The sequence below is a fragment of the Gossypium hirsutum genome, chromosome D10, assembly GCF_007990345.1.
Source record: "Gossypium hirsutum isolate 1008001.06 chromosome D10, Gossypium_hirsutum_v2.1, whole genome shotgun sequence".
NCBI lineage: Eukaryota > Viridiplantae > Streptophyta > Magnoliopsida > Malvales > Malvaceae > Gossypium > Gossypium hirsutum.
The window spans coordinates 13,357,921-13,382,223 of NC_053446.1; the positions used below are offsets into that span (position 1 = coordinate 13,357,921).

At 33.9% G+C, this 24,303-nt stretch overlaps 1 protein-coding gene across 2 annotated transcripts; it reads left to right on the forward strand.

Annotated features, from left to right (window-relative positions):
• The first annotated feature begins 22,277 nt into the window (after window positions 1–22,277).
• Window positions 22,278–24,062, forward strand: LOC107914329 (cyclin-D3-3). 2 transcript variants are annotated; one of them, XM_016843212.2, is made up of 4 exons: window positions 22,278–22,944; window positions 23,046–23,247; window positions 23,405–23,499; window positions 23,584–24,062. In XM_016843212.2, the coding sequence occupies exons 1-4, from the start codon at window positions 22,474–22,476 to the stop codon at window positions 23,863–23,865; spliced, it is 1,050 nt and encodes a 349-aa protein (XP_016698701.1). In that variant the 5' UTR covers window positions 22,278–22,473; the 3' UTR covers window positions 23,866–24,062. The 2 variants fall into 2 exon arrangements, with proteins under 2 accessions (XP_016698701.1, XP_016698700.1); XM_016843211.2 differs by having other exon boundaries at window positions 22,279–22,944; window positions 23,369–23,499.
• Window positions 24,063–24,303: the final 241 nt, after the last annotated feature.

Sequence of the window (24,303 nt, forward strand, 5' to 3'; positions counted from 1 at the left end):
CTGCGGTCCAATTGTCTAGAACACTCCCAGGCTCATAAGAACGAATGTCCAGCCAGCTCATTTCTTCATTCACATGGTCATGAATGGCATTGATGTGCATATTTCCCAACGTCTCCTCGATGTTCTCCTCCGCCAATTTCTTTCTCTTATGATGAATAACTCCTCCAGATACGAAAGTTTTGAATATGTGGGGAATTATCATTGGCTTCCACTTAGCTTCATCCCCATTCAGACGCGCCCTTCTTCTTTCCTACCTTTTTTTCTATCTCCTTCTTTCTCTGTCCTCTATCCGGCTTGTATCCTAAGCCAAAATGATCTTGCTTTTCTTTTAGCATTGGAACCTCAGTCCTCCCTTAGAGATATCTCCTCAGCCTTCTTCCGGGTAAAGCTCTTTTTTCTACCAACAACTGTAAACTCATCTCTATGGTTTTGGATAATTTTGGCACTAAATTTTTTCTCCCTTTAGGAACAAATGCCGCATTTACAAACTCCAAAGATTGAAATGAACATTCTACTGACTCGTCATTAGTCTCCACGTATGGCGTCTCATTGGATACGACTGCTATTATATCCTCTTCGGCATTTATTGTCACTAGCCGATCATCTGACACTAACTTCAACATCTGATGTAATGACGATGGTACTGCCCCTGCCGAATGTATCCACGGTCTTCCTAATAAACAATTATAGAAAGGTTTGATGTCCATCACAATAAAGTCTATCTCATAAACTGTTGGGCCAATTAGTAGGGGTATCTCAATTCCTCCCATGACCTTTCTTTCTATACCATCAAACGCCCTCACTACATTTTGACACGTTTTCATGTGCGAACTATCTATGGGTAGCCTGTTAAGTGTGAATAATGGTAGTATGTTCAAAGCTGATCCATTGTCAATTAATATTCCCGGTAAAATATGCCCATTGTATCGTGCAGTAATATGCAAAGCTTTGGTAGATCTCATGCCACCAGGAGGTATTTTATCATCATTGAAAAATATGAAATTATCAGCACTAATATTATTGACCAACCGATCTAGCTTGCTGACAGAACTATCCTTGGACACATAGGTTTCATTTAGCATCTTCATCAATGAATTTCGATGTGCTTCTAAATTCAAGAGTAAGGCCAGTACAGATATGCAGGCCGGTTGCTTATGCAACTGCTCGACAACGTTATACTCACTATGCTTTAAAAATTTGAGGAAGTCCACAGCTTCTTCCTCCTTCACTGGCCCAACTATTTTCTATTTTTGCTCCCCTATTATGGCCTCTTTCATAGATTCTGGATTGGCACTCACACTGGTTCTTTGCAGTCTCTTTTCCTGGGACAGTTGTATTGCACTTGTAGATCCATGGAACTTTCTTACTATCTTGGTAAGGAAAGGTTGCAGGTTTCTTTATTATGATCCTTGGCATTATTGGTGTTATTACCTCATCCTTCTTTAGTCGCGAGATAATGACCACGGGCTGCACTACTCTTGGAACCTTCGAGGGCTCTGATGTGCAAATGCTCCCCTCCTCCTTAACTTTTTCATAAAATTCCATCTCCTTACTATCCATCAGGTCTTGAACCAAGGCTCTGAATTCTGCGAATTCTTGGATTTCATGTCCCTCATCGTGATGGAACTCACAGTAATTCTCTACCCTTTCGAAGCTTCTCTCTGAATTCGGGACGATCAATCCCCTTTTTACCATATTTCTCCAGACCCATCTCAAAGGAACTTTCACCTTTGCTATATCTTCCTTGATTTTTCTACCCATGCTCCCACCTATCATGTTCACTCCGTTATGATTAGGTAATGAATTTTCTGTACTGGGTGAATCATCCAATTTAACCACGCCCAAGCTTATAAGTCTTTCCACCAACTTCTTGAATGCCGTACAATATTCTATAGAATGCCCCTCAATTTCTGCGTGATAGTCGCACTGTGCATTTGCATCGTACCACTTGGGGTATGGAGGCTGCAGAGGTTTCAAATGAAAAGGGGAAACCACGTGTACATTGAATAGATTCTGATATAGCTCCCTATACGTCATTGGAATTGGCGTAAATTGAATCTTCTCTGTATTTTGTCTTGTATCAGATCTCTGCTTTGATGATACTTGCTGGTTAACAGACACTTTTCCCGGCTGATTCACTGTAACTGTCTTCGAATATGAACTTGTGTTGTTGTCCTCGTTCTCTTTCTTTTTCGAGGACGCCCTTCTGTTACTTTCTCTAGCATCTATTTTCCCGTTTCTGATAGCAATTTCTATCATCTCACCATTCATAACTATGTCGGAAAAACTTTTAGTAGCACTCCTTAACATATGTCTAATAAATGGTGTCTTTAATGTGTTGACAAAAAGCATCGTCATCTCTCTTTCTAGAAGAGCCGGTTGAACTTGTACCGCAACCTCCCTCTATCTCTGCGCATATTGCCTAAAGCTTTCGCCTGGTTTCTTTTCCTTATGTGGTTGTACTGGTTTATGAACGCCTGTGCGAAATCTCTCCATGAATTAATCTAGGTACGGTTCAATCGATTGTACCACTTGGATGCTGCCCCTGTGAGGCTATTCTGGAAGCAATGAATTAAGAGTTGGTCATTATTAACATAACCAGTCATTCGCCTGCAGAACATGGTAATATGAGCTTCAGGGCTACTAGTTCCATTATATTTCTCAAACTCTGGCATTTTGAATTTGTAAGGGAGCATTAAATTCAGAACCAAACTCAATTCTTTAGCATCCATTCCATAGTAACCTTCTGCACTTTCCATCGCTCTAAATTTCTCTTCCAGCCATTTGTACTTTTCCTCTAGCTGTTTTGGCACTTCATCATTCATTTTTTCCTTTGCAGCCGTCTCATCAAAATCAGGAATAGCAGGATTAACAAAGTTGGCTCCGGGGTTAGAGCCTGATCCCGCCTGGAGATTCATTTGTGTTGCCGCGTCACCCGGAGGATTAATGGTAACAGAGGACCTACGCGGGTATATCTCAACTTGTTGGGGTGTAAAGTCCAGAGGATAGACAAGTCTCTCATTGTCTCCTTCTTCAATATTGAGCACAAAGCCTTTTCCTTTATCAGTTCCTTTGTTGAACCATTGAGTTAACTGAGCCATCATACTCCCTTGAGACTCCGTCATTTTGTCTATCATCTTTTGCTGCTCATTCATTTACTTTTAAAGCAGCTCCTGCATTTTCTTTTGGGTTTGTTCTAGTCTTTCCATTCTTTGATCCATATCCTTAGTTTTTGATTGAGTACCGTAGTGGTGCTTGGTAGGTTGGTTGGTTTCCAGATTAGCTGAGGAGTGATTTAAACTAATTAGAATCCCTTGATGTATTTCTTAATACATATGAAACAATGCAATGCATGAAATGAATGCAAAAAGGCGTCAATTTTGATTCAATTCCATAAAAGAAAACTTTACTAGAAATTAAATTCCTTTACATAAAGTGAATTACAAATAAGACTTTGCCCTAGTACCCAAAACTCTAACTTTCTAAGTAACAAAGCTAGTTCTTGCCCCCGATCTGATTCTAATTCATACTTCACACTCAACATGTTAGCCTGTACTGCTAAAGTCTGTATATGATCAGCTACTTCTCGAATCTGGACCACAGTTTCCTCGATAAGATGATCTCTGCTTCTAACTTGACTCTGAAAGTGATGAAGTTGTTCATTATTACGACTCACGTTTGCTTTCAAGTGTTTAATCTGGATCTCACTATTTTGCAGCTCCGTCTCTAGCTTTTCGATCCGTTTCTTCATTTCTTCAATCTTGCTCAAGCTAGCTTTCAACTCTTTTGCCAAATTTCGATTTCAATATTGACGAAGACATCCTTCCAACACAACCACCCTATCATTTAGCTCGTATTTCTCATTTTGGCTTTCTGACAAACTCTTTTCTAAATCTTCATTTTGTCTCTGCATCTCCTGACATTTCTGTTCCCATCTACCGGCTTTGTCCTTTTCTTCTTGGATTTCTGCTCGCCATTGTTCTGAAGTCTTTCCCAGCCCAGCAGTTCTCATTGATAAACGCATTTTTTATAGTCCATCTTCAGACTACCCAGCTCCTCCTCAGCCTTGTTTTTCTCTTTCTTTAACTTCTCATTTTCAAGCTTCTGAACGTCTATATCCAATCTCAAATTCGTCTTTTTCGCCACCAGTTGCTCTATCCTTTTCTCTAAATCTGCATTCCTTCTCTCAAAATCTTATCTTATGATTTCCAATTTGGAAGGAATGACTCACAAATGCTCTTCTATTGACTGGCTGTCCTCCTGATTTAACTTTGGTGTATTATCATTAATCCTCCTAGCCCACCATTCATGATACTCAGGCATTGTCATCGGACCCACGGCTAACCTCCTCATTCGGCAAGTCTGTTTCCACGCGCTAGCGATCTCTTGAATCTTCTTTCTATAACCATCATCCTTGTACGAAAATTCACAATCAGCTATCCCTTAGGTCGTAGGTATAAATTGCCTTGACCTATATTGCCTTAGCACCAATAATGGGGCATATCCAGTAGCTCCCCAAACCCCTAGCAAAGGAACCCAATCAAAACTACCACACCTATACAGGATCTCATCTGGAAGTAACCAAGGAGCTCTCCACTCAACGTCCTCCTCTCGAATATTTTGAAGAATTGCCATCCACTTCTCCTTCGAAATGTCGTCTATCATTGGCGTAGCGACTATCTCCTTTAGTGGTGAATAATTTTTAGAGAAAACCTGATACGAAACTTTATATACCTTCCAAAAGTGACTATGAAACCATGCGAGTAGAAGCTGTGCACATCCAATAAATCTACTTTCACCCGTCTTCCGGCATGCACTCAATGACCTGAAAGTTTCTACCAAAATTACTGGAATCGATGTAACCTTCTTATCGAGCCGGTCGAATAAATCAGTGACTGCTTCATCCACATACCCCAAGGCTTTAGGGAAGACAACCAAGCCGTATATACTTAAAGCAAAAACATCTAACCTTTTCCTTACATCTGGGTGTGTGAGAATTGCATCTTTCAAGCCTCTCCAAGGAACGCACTTACTATCCCCCTTTTGCTTAATTCGTGCGACAACCCACTGCTCGCTCATTCCTGTTACACTTATCAGCTTCTTTGAAAAGGTTGGCACATTTACCGCTCTCGAATAGACTCTGTCCACTTGAAACTTTAAACAACGAAGTAAAGCCATATACTCCTCTATCGTAGGCACCAAATCAACCTTCCCAAACGTAAAGCAGCTGTAAGCAGGATTCCAGAATTGGGCGAGGGTTTGAAACAAACGCTTGTCTACCTTCACATCAAGCAAATAAGGCAGATCCCCATAATCATTATAAAAGAGCTATCTAACCTCATCACTCCACTGACCCAAGATTTCCTTCAACTCCTGCAGATTGTTTTGAGTTACACTGATATGCGTAAAGTCCCATAACTCCGATATATGCCCATCAGCTAAACTATCACCCTTTTCTTGCTGTGTTGTTTCAGACCAGGTTCGGACAGCCGCATTGTCCTCTACTTTATCAAGAAACCCTCTTTCCATGATAAGCCTTCTATCTAGCAACTGAATGTGAACTGACACCCTTTTATGATGAAATGAAATGGCATGTCATGCAAATAAAACACAAAAAAGTCAGTATCACATAAAAACATAAGACATAATCAAGAAATAATAAAATCCCTAATTGGATATCTACTAGGGTTTAGTATAGTTCTACCTAGGGTGGATTCCTAAGGTTCATTATATGGAGTTTGGCTTCTAGAGTAAGGGTAAACGAACCAGCAGATTCCTCAATCCTCACCCATTATAGGCTCATATAGATCGAGTTCGGTTCAGGGGAATACATTTCCCTATGGCTGCACGGAGATGAAAATCTCACGAAGACATAGGTACGGATGTATCCCGGAAGCAATCAACTACCCTACACGGAGGTAAAAACCTCACGAAGGCGTAGCTTCTCACTCCCACTTAAAAGGGTAAAATTGTTCAACTCATGAAATGTATGATGCAAACAATATTTAAGTAATAAGATAATGAATGCAAAAGAATGTCATGAGTTTTTAAAAAAATATATTTTTCTCGACCATAAGACAAAAATTAATCAACTTTGTGGCTCGACTCTCCTTTTTTTTACAAAATGTCCCTAGTGGAGTCGCCAAGCTATCGAAACCATTTTTTTGAAAAAACAAAAATTTTAGGTTGTCGACTTTAAAAAATGAAAATTGGGAGTCACCACCAATCTTTTATTATGGTGTGATTGGATCACCTAAAAAACAGCTTTGGTCTACGAGTTTTAGAAAAACGGATCCGAGAGTCGGTTACATACGAGGAAGGATTAGCACCCTCGTAACGCCCAAAATTGGTACCTAGTTAATTAATTAGTGTCTTAATGTCAAAAATTTGAAAAACGTAATCCTTAGCAAAAAAAAAAAAACTTAAAACGTTATGTAAGACCCTTATCATTTCAGAGAAAGGAAATACCACACCCAATACGTTAGGGCATGACATTCTAATTTTCCCCAAAAATGAATTAGGGCAAAATACTAGTGCAATAAAAATTTAAAAGAATATCCATTTATTCAAGATTTAAGAAATCGCGGCCCAATACGTTAGGGCACAATTCCTTTAGAATCCCAAACTCGGAATATTTCCTTTATTATTATTTTTTAAAATATTCATTTCGAGAAATCAATGCGTCACATCCAATACGTTAGGACACAACGTGTTGAATTCCCAATAATGAGTTCTTATTTTTTGATTAAAGAGAAATGCTCGATTTTTAGATTTAACGAAGAAAATCGGAACCCAATACGTTGGGCTCAATTTCCTTGAAAATCCTAAATACAAGCACTATCTCAATTTTGAAAAGTTTGAAATCGAGTAAACAATGATGTGATGCTACATTAAATATACCATGCAATAATAAATATTACAGCGTCATAGCAATAATATAAATAAATGAATAAATAGAATCAATATACATAATAAAAATAATCACATACAAAATATCAAATGAATTATCAAAATAAAAAAAATGAATTTTAACTTGTAAACGAAAACATGAATTAATAATCGAGTGAAGAAAATAAATAAAATATAAAGAATAAAGGGCACATAGTATATATACATTGAAATTAAAAGTCATACACATAATTTACATATGAAATCTTGGGTTATGAAATTTATACATACATGATGCATTTATGAAAATAAAAAAATAAATTATAAAGTATATAAAAAATATTTACATTTTAAAAAAAAAATATGTTCATATATAAAAAAAAATTAGTCAAAAATATTAATATGTGTACATACATATGTATACTAAAATAAATATATACATATAGATAAAAAATAACTACATATAAATAAATAAAAAATTATTATATTATACTACAAAACAAATAAATATGCGTATATGAAAAATATACATACATATATTTTTTTAAAAAAATAATTAAATAAAAAATAAAAAAACTAATTAATATAAAAAAAATAAAGAAAATGAAAAAGGACTAATTTGAACTGTAAATAAAAACTCTAAGGCAAATCTATACATAAATGGAAACTGAAGGACAAATTGAACGCGCCTATTGCATGGAGGGACCGGAAGGGAAATTTTCCCTATTTCCCTAAACGGCGTCGTCCAATCAGGATCGAATTGAAATCAAAAATAAATAAAGGGGTAAATTTAAAAATAAAAAAAAAACTCAATTGCAAAAACAATAAAAGGCGGAGGGGCCAAAAGAGCAATTTCCCCTCCGCTCAAAAACGTACAGATCCTAGGCCGGGTCGGAGTCGGGTCGACCCATGTCCAAAACGGTGCTGTTTTAATTGGCTATTTAAGCCAAAAACTTTCCTAAAAAATTTCATTTTAAGCCTTTTTCTAAAAAAAAAACAAAAAAAAAAACTTTCAAAATGCTCTCCCCTTCCCCCAGTCCTCCGGCCTAGGTCGGTCATCAGCCCTTCGTCGGCCACCGCGCCGACCGTCAATCTCGAGCACCGACACCACCATCTGCGGTGGCCGGGAAAGGGAAAAAAATTCCTTTTTACTCTTCTCGACCCCCTGAGCCTAGATCCGGGCTTAAAACTCGCAAAATATTAACGAAAAGGCCCCTAAAAGCAAAGAAACCTTTCGGCTTCCGGTCGTCAATCCTCGGTGACGACTTCCTCGGCCATCCGCGGCGGTTAGGGCTCGAATACAGGTTTTTTCCTTCCTTTTATATTTATATTATTTACATAAATAAGAAAAATAAATAGATATAATGGAAAAATAAAATGGAAATGCAAGTATCAACCTTTAATCGACTATGCTCTCTGTATTGTGAAAGTAAAAGCCTCGATTTTTATTTGATTTTCCAATCCCTATTACAATGTTACAATGGCTATTTTATAGCCGAATGAAAAATAAAGAAACAAATCTCACCTGATTCAATTTACGAATCATTGATTTTATTTGCTGTTTATTTCTTTCCTTGTGTTGTTTCTTTCCTTACAGGTGAAGATCATGGAGATCTGGCGTTTGGCTTGCGGCGCTGTTGAAAGCCTAGGGTTTCTGTCTGTAATTTGGGCCATCATAGTTTGGGCCCCTATTTGTTTTTATTAATTGGGCCGTACGGGCCTGTCTGTAATGCGGGTCTTTTAGACCCGGGCAAAATCTGGCATGTACAGGTTTTACATGAAAAATTTCAACCATTGAATATATATTAATATATAGAGTATTCTAGATCAATAAGATAGAGCAGGGTCGAATCTAAAAATTTTGTTAGGAGGGTTGAAATTGAACTATAAATTTTTGAGAAGTTAAAATATAATTTTATCATGTATTAGTTTATGGTTTTATTATTTTCTGAAGGGACTTTATAAAAAAATTTATTTTAAGGGGGTTAAAGTGCAGTTTAATAATATATTAATTTCTTAAACAGCCCGCATAGCAATTTTTCTATTTGGGGGCAATGCCCTTACTTGTCCCTTTAAATTCATTAAATCATTAAAATATTAGTCATATAAATAATATTTTTTTGATGAGGACAAAATCCTAACAACGATACAACTAGCGCGACTCGAACTCAAGCCACATATCATATTACAAGTATTATTTTTATATATTGTTAATTAAAAAAATAACACTTTGGGTGATAATTATATAATAATACTATTATGTTGTACGACTTAAGAATAAGTTGAGAAAAATAATTGAAAGTCAAAGTCAAAGGCAAGGAACAATATTGTTCAAAGAGTCATCAAAGACGTTAGGTGGGAACTCCTTTGGCCACCTTCAGATTCAACATTTTGAACTGTTCAATTTATGATCACACACGCCAACAAAAAGAAAAGTGCCTCTTTTCAACTTTGAACCCTCCTTGCTTCATTTGAAGTTTGATTTTAAGTAGTAGAGAGATCAATGATTTTATTCTAAATCACAATTTGGTACATATAATTTCATTATAAAATAAAAAATTTAAACATTAAAATATCATTTTCATTTAATTATAATTTATATATTTATACATTAATCCATGTCTTCCATCAATTAAACCCTTTGACCCGACCCACTTTGACTCAAGTAAATCTACTTTAGTCTAACTCAGCCAGGTTCAATCCAATTCTAAATAGATTGACTTGGTTATGGATTGAGTTGTAGGTTTGGGCTTCTTTTAAAAAATTGGGCTGATGTTATTTGGTTGGAGTTGAATAAATGGTGTTTCTATAGGGTTCTCTTTTTGAAAGTAAAAAAGCAAACCATAATTAACAACTTAAGGCGTTATCCAACATATTAAGGTAGTCCACAACAAGTACACAATAAAGATCCTTATGACGAGATCAGTGGGTCAGCTTATGTACATCTCTATCAACGTATTAGAAAACAACCAAATAAAAAGGAGTCAAGTCCATGGATTTTCTCGTAAGCAAAATTTTATTTGATTCGAAAAATAAAAATAAAAATAAAATAAAATTTTAAATTAATCGAATTAAGTTATTTAAGTTAATTCAAATAAATAATTCGAGTTTCAAGTTTGAGCCGAGTTAAATTTTACATTTCGAATAATTTGAATAATTTGAACAATAGGTTGGTGTAAATACCCCTTTGATTCCTATCAATTTTAAAAATGAACAAATTTATCTCTTTCAACAAGAATTTTTAAAAAAAATCAAAATAATTTTTAAAATTCTAAAAAACATGTAAAGAAAGTTAAAATTTTAAAAATTTTCTAAAATAATAATTTTTGGGACCTATATAAGTTAATTAATTATTCAAGTTTATCATACTAAAATACATATGGTTTCAACTTTATGTGCTCTGGAATTAATTATATTATAACAAGATTTTAATTTAACTCAAATAATTTCACTCGATTCAACAAAATTTGAAATATCGTTAGGATGATAAAATAAGACTCGCCAACTTGATTAACTCAAAATCTTTTCACTCAATTCGACCGAATACTCACCCCTATCATCAATGATTCAATCATACAATAACAAATTCAAAGTATGGCTATTCAATCATACAATTGGTCTTGATGATGATGCATCTAAAATCGTTGTCCCTAACAAGGGTGCGTACCCCAATCATACTGAAAGCCTCGACTAAGAGAATAAAAATTCCAATTTTTGACTGAAAATGATGTTCCTATGAATATTTCAATTTGGTTGAAAAGGGGTAAAATTTTCAAAGTTTGATTTGATTTTCTGAAAATACGAATTTTCCGCATATTTAATGATACAAAATATGAATTTTGGTCATTCCTTTAATTACCTAAATTTGAAAAATATCTAATAATAGCTGAAAATTATACAAATATCACAGTAATCAATATACAACAACCTAATATATAAAAATTATGTATAAATCTCAAAATTCCCAAATCAAATACAAAGAACCCTAAGCATATTTCGATTTTAATAAAATAATATAAACATCAATTTGGAGAAAATAACACAAACATGCTATGCAGAGATTTTAACAAAAAAAAAATTATTTGAAGGCACATTTGTTTGTAAAAGGGTTTGCATGAATTTCTCTAGCCTTTATTATGGAGAAACCATCTCTTTAGTTGCCAAAATTGCCATTGTTTGGCTCTTGGCTTTTCTTACTGCAGTAAATCATTGAACTATTCCTCAATTGGATATTAAAAATACATTTTTTTATGGTGCATTGATCAAAGAAGTTTATATTGAGCAACTTTCTAATTAGGTTTTATTGGAGTCTAAATTAGCATGTACACTGCAAAAATCTCTTTATGGCCTAAAACAATATCTGAGGGCTTGCCTAGGTCAGTTTAGTATTGTTTTTCAAGAATTTGGGATGAGAAGGGTTGAAACAGATCACTTAGTCCTTTATTATCATACCAATCATGTCAAGTGCTTTTATCTAGTGGATGATATATTATAAGTGCTAAAAGTAACATATTTTAACATCATTCTTAATACGTTTTTGGGTGATTATCCAATGTTAATTGTGAATTTTAAGCTCCTAATTCTTTAAATTCATGTTTTAATGCTTAATAGAGCACTTGGGAGCAAAATGAGCGAAAAACGAAATGTCAGAGCAAGTTAAAGGAGCCACATGAGCTACACCATTTCACACAGGCCTAGAGAGATATACGACCTAGCTACACAGTCGTGTACCTTTTTTAAAGTTAGGGTTTTAATTTTTTTTCTTTTATTTCTTCTTAGCCTTTTCCCAATTTTGTGCTTCCAAACACCTCCACGCCCTCATCGCCGACCGTTCGCCTTCCCGTTTCATCATTTTCTCAACCCCCGCCGTCCACTCATATCGCCAATTTCCCCATTTTCATCCTTTTTTCCCATCGTTTCCTCCTCATTCTTCATTCCTCACCGCCGTTTCTCTCCCCAACCATCCCCTTTCCTTCTCACACACTGACGTTGCCGTTCCTCTTCACCAACGCAACCACCCTCACGCTGTCGAATCCTCCTATTTCTCCCCTCTTCTCATCTTCCTCTTTTTTCCCTACAACCGATTACCTTGCTCGCTGCCGATTGCTTTTCTACCACCATCCACATTCCCACCGTCATTGCCACTTTCGTCGTTGGTACACCGCTTGTGACACCGTTCCTCATATACCCCTCCCTCGTCTATTTTTCTCATCGTACACGTCAATCCGCTATCATTCACCACCATATTATTAGTGTTTTTCTTGTGTTCTTCTTAGTATTAGTATTTTTATTTATTTATTTATTTATTTTATTTCCTATCTATGTCCTTTGATTACTGCATTCAATGTGTTTGTTGTGATTCGTCGCTTTGTCTCCTTTTTCATGTTGGTTAGCTTAGTTGATTTCATGTGTGGTTTTCTGTTCTCATTGGTATGAGTGTTTCACTGTTGCTGGTAGCCGTGCTTTATATTACTATCAATGTTGAATCAATTTCTTCTAGGATATGTAGTAATGTGGTTATTCGTTTGTTTCTGCTAGAATTTTCTACAACAATGTCATCACAGACTAATTGGGTTTATGACATTTACTGATGCATCAATCCTATTTTTTAACATAACTTTTAGTTATGTTCGTTGTTTATTCTGTTGACGGTATTGTGCTCTATTTGTATTTGGCCACCACTAGGTTCACTTATTCTCTATTTTATTGTTTCAGTCGACTTTCTATTGTATTAATTTTTATGTTTACTGATTAGTACATACCGTAAACTGATACATTTTCTTACCACTCTTATTTCAGGTACATAATGAATAATACAAGAGGAAAACCTAAGGTCCTTGTCCCCGCCTTTAAAAAGCAGAAGACACCGGGTGCATCTTCGTCTTCAGCTTCAACCATGGCCACCAAACACTCGTTTCTCCGATTTAGTCCAGGTCTACATGAGTACCAATACCAACACCTAAAAAAGAGAACATTAGGAATGGGTCGATACATTGATTGGGATGCTCTATAGATAGTTGGCTTGTCTATTAGGGTTTAGATATTAATTGACACGACACCTTAAGATCATTCTTTACCATCGTGGAGCCCACCTATGCAGAACTCACACTAGATTTCTGCTCGAATTTCTTTTATAGTGGCTATAGTGTGTCATTGAAAGCACCAAATATAACCTATCCCTAAGAAATAACGAAAAGAATAGTATAAGGGAAGTAGGGTCAAATCCTTAGGGACTGGATTGCTATAGCTTTTTGTTCCTCGAAATCTTGGACGTAGTCGTACGCAAGAAAAACATTGGACCTAGAAAATTAAATAAATAACAAAATTAAGAATATGGACGAGTTGAAACTAAATAAATTGAAATCAAAATTGTGAAAAGAATCAGATTTAAGAAAAAAAAAGGGTTTATAGATTGAGGGATTCCAACCTCCGGTTATCTTGATCCTCCTTTGGTTCAATCATAGGATTTTAGGTGATCCTTCTCATGACTGAATAAGCCAATTATAGTGGAAGAGGACGCCTACAACCACCAGCTCCACTTAGGTTATAGCCTTACGATTTAGAGGAACTTGACTCCAACCAACTGTCACTTTTGCGGGACCGTCTTACACTAGATCATCGTTTCTCAATGGAAAATGCCACGCCATTTCGTCTCTTAGGCTCGACAACCTCTGAAGTAGTAAGTTAGCGAACCAACTATGAAACCTTCCTAAAACATACAAAGCGGCCACCTTTGCACAAGATTAAAAGACTACTTTTAAAAGGATATGGACAGAAGCGTCAGTCTCGTAATGCAAAGAAATGATGAATACTCGTTGAGAAGGGCTAAGTGCGAGTTCTAAGCCTCATGAACTCTTTTTGAGGAATTTTAATAACCTTTGGCTAGACGAGTTTAGTTACTCATACTTTTTGGGAATAAAAACACAAGTTTAATGAAACATGATTTTATTGGAAAGGAAAAGAAACAAAAGGCTAAGAGTCTTAGGGGAAAGAGTTTATTACAGAAGTGATGAGTAAGTATTCATGTCACTCCATCCCCTATTTATAGTACATGAAGAACCCTAGTTGGTTCCTATTTAAACTTTAGATGATAATGTTTAAGAGATATAATTTGAAATTAAGTCTAAACAATATAATAATCATAAAAATAATCTTAAAAGTAAAATTCAAATTTAAACAAAGTTTTATGTTCATAAATCTTTTCTTTGAAATTTTGCCTCAAGTCTTTCACACTTTGTATTTTCGACACCACTTCTTCCCTATTTTGCATGTTGACCTGTTTTGTCTTTAAATTCACTCTTTTTGCCCCCAAATTTCCTTTTGCCTTCAATTTAGTCCCTACAAGATAAAAAACCATAAACAACCCAAAGTAGTAGGAACATTCTCAAAAAATATATGTAATTAACACATAAAAGTATGTCATTTTAGAGTATTATCATATTCTCCCTACTTAGCCCATGCTTGCCCTCAAGTATGGTTCTTATTCCACTATGTAATTTAGATTTTACCATGAAAGACGTATCACTCCAAAGTTTTATAAAAATTAGGCTTAATGCATATGAAAATAAAGAAAACCTTTAGCTTGCTTTAAGTAAAACCAAAAAATACTCAAACTTAAACACAAAAAAATTAAATCGACTTGGATTATTTCATGAAACCTAAGTAATTTACTAAACTTACCAAGATACCATATTTGTTCCACCATTAGTCTCCAAATTTAATTCTCTTTCTCTTCCTTTTCTTTGTTTTATTTTGTCGAATTATATATATTATTTAAGAATGTATTGGCCCTTTTGACGCGAAGTGGAATGATAACTCAAACACCTCACCCCAGTTACTTAGCCCAACACACTCTTAATTTATTATTTTTATTGTTTAAGAATGTATTGGCCCTTTTGACTCGAAGTGGAATGACAACCCAAGCACCCCATCCCGGTTACCCAGCCCAACACACTCCTAATTTGTTTTTTTTTTGTTTAATTTTAGTTAGCAGAGTTTTACCTAACACATCACACAATCTTTTTATGAGAAGTAGGATGACAACTCAAGCACCCTACTCCAGTTACTCAGTCAATCACATTGGAAGTTGTGCACATAACTACGAAATCATCATATTTTTTAATGGAATGGAATTTTAATTTTGAAGGACTAGGAAAAACAGTCAAGTGTTAAAAAATAAGTTTTGGCAACTATCTAACAACCATGAAAAAAAATTAACATACATTCGTATTAAATGTCCTCTTTACATTTAGACTTAACTGATTTTACTATAAGCAAGATAGGGTTAACTTCATTAATCATACTTATTTTAGCCTAATAGAAATAAAACAGTGGAGATGAAATCAATCATAGCAAAATCATAACTAACTCAGTAGACAAGAAGCATGCTCGCGGGTCAAATAGTGGGTAATTCTTGGGAATGAAAAAAGGGCAGGATATACAAAAAAAATGTGGGCAAAAACAAGCACAAGGCAGTAGCAACAATAAAAATGATATAAAACAACAGAAATAATGAGGAATGTCTCCCCCTACTTAAAACACATTGCCCTCAATGTGCAAAATAATATTAACAAATATGGTGAAAAAGAAAGGGTTAAAACACTCCCCATGTTGTTTTCGTTACTGTTTTTGCCCGTTTCCATATTTAATTTTTCGTTTCCTCAATTCTCCTGGATATAAAAAGAGAGAATAAAAATTATTAACATGCAAGAAAATAAAGAAAATAAAATTGGATTGCCTCCCAACAAGCGCTTGTTTAACGTCATTAGCTTGATGACCGAACTAGTATTGGGGCTAATCTAGCTGAATTTTTTTGATTGTATTGGCTTCGAAATTTGGTGCTTGCACAACAAAAGGTAGAAGTTTAGTGTTCATATGGGGCAATAATTTATTAACAAATTCACAAATTGGTTTGGAATCGAAATTATCATCAAAAAATGTTTCAAGTTCACTTTCATGAAGTGACTCAAAAGTTTCTTCTACTAAGGATTCAATTATGTTGACACGGTTTACGTTTAAAATTTCACTAGGCTGACTAATAGCGTCGTAAACGTTAAAATTAAATACTGAAAATATGAAAATTTGGAAAAACAAAATCCACTTTGCGACAATCTAAAGTCGGTAGCTGACATCGCGACTTGGAGATCCCAATGTTGCAACGTCAATCCGATGATGTTGAAATTTTACAATGTAGTCCCTGATAAACTATGGGAGATCGAATGAGATAATTTAAGCTAAAAAATCATTCCGATATGAGTTTAATTACTATTAAAAGTGTAAAATGATCTTATTAAATTGATAAAGTGATATGTCATTATCTGAAGTTGCTTCGACAATGAATGTAGCATCCCAATGCCTTAACCCGACAATCGAGTCTAGTATGGGGGTCTTACACATGATACATTGCCACTAGTTTTGTCAATTCCAATAATCAATTACAATATTTTCTCACTAATTCTTTTAAGAAACCTATAATTGGGTGTGTATATATATATCAAGCAAAGAGTAAATGATAAATACACTCCAGCTTGAAGGGAGTGATTATGGTGTTTTTGATAATGGAAGAGAGTATTATGATAGAATCTATAAATTATAAGTAATATAGGCATATTATAGGGACTATAACAATTGTAAATTAGTTTATTTTCTTATTTTATACATTTAGTCTTTTCTTATGTTGCCCATTTCAATAGGTTATATAAGGAAAATTTTTTGAGTCCATTCCTATAACAATTAAAGTGTGGCATAATTGATCAATTAAAATGTAACATTATATTATTTAAATATTATTTTATTAAACTTTCTTTAATGTCTTAGTATTCTTATTTAATGTTTGATATAATATTTAATAATTTAAAGTTAATTGATTTGAAAAAAAATACATCAAGTTTGTTAGAATGAAAAAATAAAAATGTAAAAATTATACAATCGTCCATGGTGTTGGGGAAAATGTGTTCCACAACTCGATTATTTATGTCTATGGAGTAGATTTTGTCGCATTGGTTGTTAGACCAAATCTCCATCCTTACCTCGATTTTGAGATGTTGTCACGTGTGAATATGATATGCGAATTGTGCAAGTATGTATGTTGAATCAAGTAAAAAAGTGATAAGTGAGATCGTCTCCAATGAGATCGAATTAGATATAGAAATGGTCAAGTTATGATAATGATTAATGTTATGGAAAAGCCTAGTTAAGTACGCAGTGATAAATCAAAATAATAAAGATGAGTGTGAAATATATACTGACTAATATTAGAAAATGCTAAGGCAAACAAGAGTAAAAAGGCAATGACAATTACGATAATAATTACGTGAATAAAATGTGAGTGAATAAATAAATAACTAAGAATATTATGGCAAAGATGTTGCAACAACGGATTGAAGGTCTACGATGTTGATTGGAAGGGTGGGATTACTAAGAATCTGCCCTTAATTTTAGTAATGCCTCAGCAAAATCGTACTTAATCTACTGCTCAAAAGAGACCTAAAGTGACCTGCTTCTTTCGAGAGCAAGGTCTCAAGTTACCTGGTCTGTGTCTATAGACCTTAGCATGGTACTTTGCATTGTGTTGTCTTCATTTTATATGAACGTTGCTCTATGTCTAGAGTCTACTATAAGTATCTTTTGAGTATTTGCTCATATCATTCAATTACGGTCCAACTAATCCAACCTTTTCAAAATTAGATTCAGTTTAGGGGCATACTGCACACTCCTCTATGTCTAGGGAATATACGCATACACTTGGGAAATAAAACAATTGAACAAAACAATAAATTAAGTCAAATATATACTTCTACTATTAAATAAAATAAAAGTTTTCATCATGTAATCTCAACCCTATGAGATTTAGTTTATGGGTCGGTGATTAAAATTCAAGTTTGAAATAACATCCAACATCATTTTGATCAAATTAATTCACAGAGAACAACATTAGAAATAATGGAAGAACTTAGGAAGATGGCTGTCGACAAATCAATCCGTAATCCAGCAACACGTGTCCTGTAATGGCTAAGAGGGACTGCCTTCAATCTCCCCCTTTCGTTTCTACTCAGCCGCTATCCTCAATTATTGCCTCCGGATCTCCACACTTAGGGCTTCCTCATTCAGCTTTTTACAGGCTTTTTCTTCTTAGCCCACAATATCTTCTACTCTTTTTTAGGCAAAATTTTCTCATACAAGTAGAGTTGGACTGAAACTGGTCTGCGATGAGTGTTGACTCAGTCATCTTCTTGAATTGGCATGGCATACGAGATGGAAAACTATCCAACCTTTTGCCCTAGCAAACCTTCACTCCTTCATTTCTTTCTCCATATCCTGCACCTGCCAAACCACCAAACACAACCCTTCTACACGCAATTAAAAGTATCTAACATGTAAACACCGTTCAAGCTCCTAATGTAAATGATAAATACTAATAAAATGTCATAAAATGCCACTAAATGTACCCAAGTACAAGCAATTAGCTAAGTCTGAAGGCATGAAATATAACTCTTTTTTAGAGTTATCAAATGTCGGTGGGAAAAAAATTAATCTCACCATTTGAGGGTTCATCGATGAATAATGATATAATGGATGGAAAAAATAAAGTGTGGACAAGTTCATCATCAGGTCAAATCGTAAACGTCTACTCAAAGTTGACCTCAATTCTTAACATAGTCAACATAAGTGCCATCATTAGGGAAAAAGTTGGGTTTGAAGGATCAATCTCCTCACCAAATTGATATGATGATGCACTCAAATGGTAAAAAATTTAGGCAAGTGGAGCAACTCCAAAGGGTTTGGCTGGTTGGGCACGCACTCATTGATGTCCCTTATTGATGACTTGTTGGTCCTTAAAAAGGATGTTGTCCTAGCTAAATAAGATGAGACATACTATGGATCATATACCGGTCGTAGTATACTTGTGATGATGTGAGATTATCATTCAAGATCTATGCACCCCCAATAATATGCTCAAGATAGGTGCCTCAATGGTTAATCCACTATTGGTGAACATCAGACAATTCCACTCTTTTCACTGACACAAGTCAATTATATGAAGAATATTGAGATTTAGCGGTTCTCTTTGAATTTTTTGGACTAACCCAAATTGATGTCAACCTAGTTAATATGATGTCATTTAATGATGTGGAAGCATATAAGTGCTATGCATGCCTTCTACAAATGAGTTTGCTCATGTGAATATGGTGGTAATACAATTGTAACCATCGTTATTTAGTATGATACTTGTAGAAGTGCAAACATTTACAATAAATACAATTGTTATTGTTTATGACAATAATTATATTTTTTTGAACATTAATCTCATTTTCTTATCATATCTACTCTTTTTGATATAATGCCTAGAACTACTTATAACCCCTCCCCAACCCTTAAATAAGAGGATAATGTACTTCAGTGCACTCGAACCCACGTTCTCCTACACTAACAACAATGCCCGTTCAAATGCATATTGATTGATTTTAAATCATAACCAATTAAGGCCCCTTGTACAATTGGTATGATCTAAATGACTACTAAATATGTTCAAATATTGAATGTAAGTATCATTATAAATATTTATAATGCAGTACTTTCTATAACATAAAATATTAAGCATGATTATATTTTTACCTTCTTGTAAGTGGGAAAGCGTATGACTTGGAAGGGATGGTCGCTAATCATGGTAATCACATCCAACCCCATACTTGTAAAAGTATATAACAATACTTTATTTCATCAATCACCATTTAGGATGCCTTGCAAAGACATTCCTTCAATTAGGTAGAACATGTAACTCGGGCATGTTGATCAATCTCAACCTCATTTGTATCATATAGGAAAACATCAAATTGATTAGTCAACCATCTAAACTTGACTTGGCACTCATTAATATCAATCATATTCTCGGGGAATGTGCCCAATAAATAAAGAGTACTTCATGCAACGCGAATAAATTATCTCTTGATACCATTCTTTCTTCAATTGGAAGGCCTGTTAGTAAAATTACATCTTTCGACATTATCATCGTTTCATCATATGAATAATGAAAAATATGGACCTTGAGTCTCCATCTTTCTATTGGCAATAAATTTTTGTATGTAAAAAAACTAACCTATTTGAAATGTCATATAAATGAGTTATCTTTTAAGTACAAGATAATTAAAAACTTTGACACACGTAAATTTAGATTATGACAAACCCGATAAAGTAGATCTGGGAGATGTTAATAATTGCAAAAAGAATTAATATATAATTGAATGCGATCTAAATAGAACTTAACAATATAATGTGTACTTTTAACGACGGTGCCATTAACATATGGAAATCTCAATTAGAGTCATTTATAAATTGGAATTTGAAGTTAAAAGGATTTTGGTTGGAAAGTTTAGAGATTTAAATGGTCATTTCTTTTCCTTTTTGCCTTGTACCACTACTATATATAGGGATGAGAAAATTTTAATTTGACTCGAAAAAATAAAAAAAAAATTCTAATTTCGAGTTAAACAAATCAAGTTATTCGAGTCAACTCAATTTTTTTAAATTTCAAATTCAAATCGAGTTTAATTTTCAAATTTGAATAACTTAAATAAACTGAATATCAAACTATAATATTTTACATTTTTATCTCAAACCCCCAGACCTTTTTACTTTCCTCCTAATACTTTTACTCTCTCTCACTTTCCCCTCAAAACTTTTACTCCCCACCCCCATCTACCCCAAACCCATTCTCCCCCCAATTTTTCTTTAATATTTCCCCCATTTATTTTCCCGCCAAAATTTTACTCCCCTAACCCTCAAAATTTTTTTATTTTTCCCTTAAACTTTTACTTTTCACCATTTACCTCCAAATAAAAAATCATCCAAAAAATCTTTAAACTTAAATAGTAATAATTTTATTTATATCTACCATTTATATTATTAAATTAAATTTCACATTTTGTACTATTTATATTATTGAATTGTTTAATCATATTAAATATTTTTAAATTTATATTAAAATTGAATTATTGATGATGCCATAAAATATCCGTGTTAAAATTTTATGTTGGTATCAATTCACATTTTATCTTTAAGATAACTTTTATTAAAAAAATCACATTTTTTTATATTTAATATATTTTTTAATTTCAAAATACATAGTGACAAAAATCAGAAGATAATTGAACTAACTAAGTAAGCAAAAAAGCTAACCTGTATATAAAAGATTAATAAATAAATTATGAGGAGATGAAAGTTAATAAGAAATTGTTTACGGTGAGCAAATTTGATTACGGTAGATGACAATGGTTACAAGGATCCAAAGTTTTTTTTTAATTTAACTCGAACAAATATATTCAATTTGATTTTATTCGAATTCCATCTCACTCGAATCGATTTGAGAAAATTTCAAATCGAGTTAGGATGATAAAATAAGATTCGTTAACTCGATTAACTCGAAATTTATTCGTTCGATTCTGATTCGATTGGACGCTCACCCCTAACTACATATTCATATTTTACCCTTTTTTTATTTAAAAATTGTAAATAAAGTTTCTATTAAATTTTTTAATTTGAATTTTTTTACTTTTTTTAATTATTTTGGTTTAAAGTTTCCAATATTTTCATTCAGTTAATATAATTAATAAACTTATATTATATATTAATTAATCAAAATTTTTAAAATGATGTATCTATATTTTAGTAATTTTAATATCTTTTAATTATTTATTAAATTATCTATTATGTTATAAATTTTATTACATAAAGATATTATTTTAATGTTCTTAACAATCATTTCTTGTTCTCTTCTAATTCACTTTTTTGTTATTGTTGCGTATGAATCGAAATAGATATCTCACTATTAATTTTAAACTCATCGCTATATTAATTAATATCATACTCACAACTACTTTCAATTTCATCAAAGTCAATCTCACCACCAATATTTTTTAAATCGGATCGGTAGACGAATCGATTAGGCCACCGATTCACCAATTCAACTGGTTTGATTAAAAAATTATCAAAATTTTAAAAATAATAAAAATATTAAAAAAATCTAATTCAACCTTTTTTGCCAAGTTCAACCGGTTGTACTGATTCTCGAATCAATCGGTTCAAAAATTCTTTCCAAATCGATACTCCAATCGACTCTCAATCTAACAGACCGATCCGATACGATTCAAACAGCATTGCTCATCACTTATCCAAACCTTAGTTGGTAAGAGATTTTAAGATTTAAGTTTTTGAAGGGAAAGATTATTTATACTTGAGAGTTGGATATCCATAAGTATATAAATCCCCTAGTAGATGTTGAAAATCCGTAAAAATTTAAATACCAAATTTAAATTAAAATAACAAATAATTAATAAGTGGATTTAGTTAAGCAAAGATCACGATTTTTTTAATATAATAAAAGAAAAGGAAAAAGGAAAATAGGAGGGGTAGAAGGGAGAAGCTTGAAAGGTTTCTCAGATAAAGCCCTTCACTGATATACCCCAGAGACAAGCAGTATTGAGGAAATTGCTGAAAGAAGTGAAAGAAACAAAATGAGATTTAGATTTACTCTGTTAAATATGGCGTTGTAATGAAAGGGGAATTCATTTTCTTCTTCTTTGAAAAGCAATGTCTCTGCAAGAAGAAGAGATTCAGCAGATTCAAAGCCCACCATGGATTCTTGATGCGCTATGTTGTGAAGAAAATGGAAACAAAATATGTGGTGAAAGTGGAACAGTGAAAAAGGAGACGTTTTTACCTTTATTTCTTATTGAACATGATTTGTTCTGGGAAGATGATGAGTTAATCTCTTTAATGTCTAAAGAGAAAGAAACCCATCTTTGTTACAAAGATGTCAACTCAGATGAGTCTTTAGTTTTAGCTCGTAAAGATGCTTTGGAGTGGATTTTTAAGGTTAAAGCACACCATAGGTTCAATGCTTTGACCATAGTTCTTGCAGTGAATTACTTTGATAGGTTTTTTGCAAGCTTTAAGTTTCAAAAAGACAACCCATGGATGGGACAATTAGCTGCTGTCGCTTGTTTGTCTTTGGCTGCAAAGGTCGAGGAAACCCAAGTTCCACTTCTTTTAGACCTCCAAGTATGTGCTTCAATGTCTGATTACTGTAGTCCCAAGTTTCTTGTGTGTTCTTTTAGCTCTTAAAGATGGGTTTTTGTGATTTTTTTCTTCTATTTATTTAGGTTGAGGAATCGAAATATGTGTTTGATTCGAAGACCATACAAAGAATGGAGCTTTTGGTGTTGTCGACTCTGAAATGGAGGATGAATCCCGTGACCCCAATTTCCTTCTTTGATCACATTACGAGGAGACTTGGATTGAGGACCCATTTGCATTGGGAATTCCTTCATAGTTGTGAGCATTTACTTCTCATTCTCATTGCTGGTAAGTTATAAAAAGAAATCTTATCATTTTTTCTCTGATTACTTGTTGTAAGAAGGAAATGAGACTTTTTAACCATTTCTATTAGTTCTAATATTAAATTTCTAATTCAATTTCGATCCAGATTCCAAGTTCATGCTTTATATGCCATCTATCTTAGCTGCGGCAACAATGCTTTATGTTATTAAAGAGATTGAACCATGCCATTATCTTGAATATCGAAAACAGCTTCTTAGATTACTCAAGACATGTGAGGTTTGTATTTTGTAAACAACTACTTGCATAGACTACAATGGAACTTGATTTTGCATTGCTTAATTGTTTCATTCCTTTTAACAGGATGAAGTAGATGTGTGCTATGAGCTCGTGTCCAAGTTATTGGAAAGTGATTGCAAACAAAATGAAGCCAGAAAACGTAAGCATGGACAGATGCAAGGCAGTCCTGATGGTGTCGTAGATGCATCATCTAGCTGTGGTGACTCAGATGGTTTCTGGACTGCAATATCTTCAGTTTCATCATCACCGCAGCCAGTGTTCAAGAGGAGTAGATCAAAAGATCAGCAAATGCGGCTACCTTCGGTAAATCGTATGTTTGTCGATGTGCTTGGTAGTCCTCGTTAATATTTCCTTGTCTTAATATCTGGTAGCATTAAATATGTTATTATACAGTTCTTTTGAATTTTAGCGGCAGTATTTGTTCTGAATTTGCTATCAATATGTGTTACATAGCTTAGAGATGGACTGAGATCTGCTAAATTTTTTGACATTGGATGTCAGTTTTGAGTTTGCCAAATGAGTAAGAGATTAGATTTTACTCTCTTTTTTTCCCGGGATTCCTCTACTTCGCATGAATGCCTTTCTATGCTATGGTTTTGGATTCTTCTACTTCTGCTCGTTTCTCTTATTACCGTGGTTATAATAGAATTAAGATCAAGCTAGTCAACCTACATTGAAATGTGCCTTGAACAAACCGATTTAGGTAGTCAATCTATATGTGATTTGTGTCATTTTGAAGTTCGTTGTGGTATGTTCTTGGATTTGCGAATGTCCAGTACAGAA

Excerpts from the sequence above, each read along its gene's own strand:
- LOC107914329 (XM_016843211.2), top strand. The coding sequence starts at position 22,474 with ATGTCTCTGCAAGAAGAAGAGATTCAGCAGATTCAAAGCCCACCATGG. Across the intron at positions 22,945-23,045 it reads CACTTCTTTTAGACCTCCAA|GTTGAGGAATCGAAATATGT; the intron begins GTATGTGCTTCA and ends CTATTTATTTAG. Across the intron at positions 23,248-23,368 it reads ACTTCTCATTCTCATTGCTG|ATTCCAAGTTCATGCTTTAT; the intron begins GTAAGTTATAAA and ends ATTTCGATCCAG.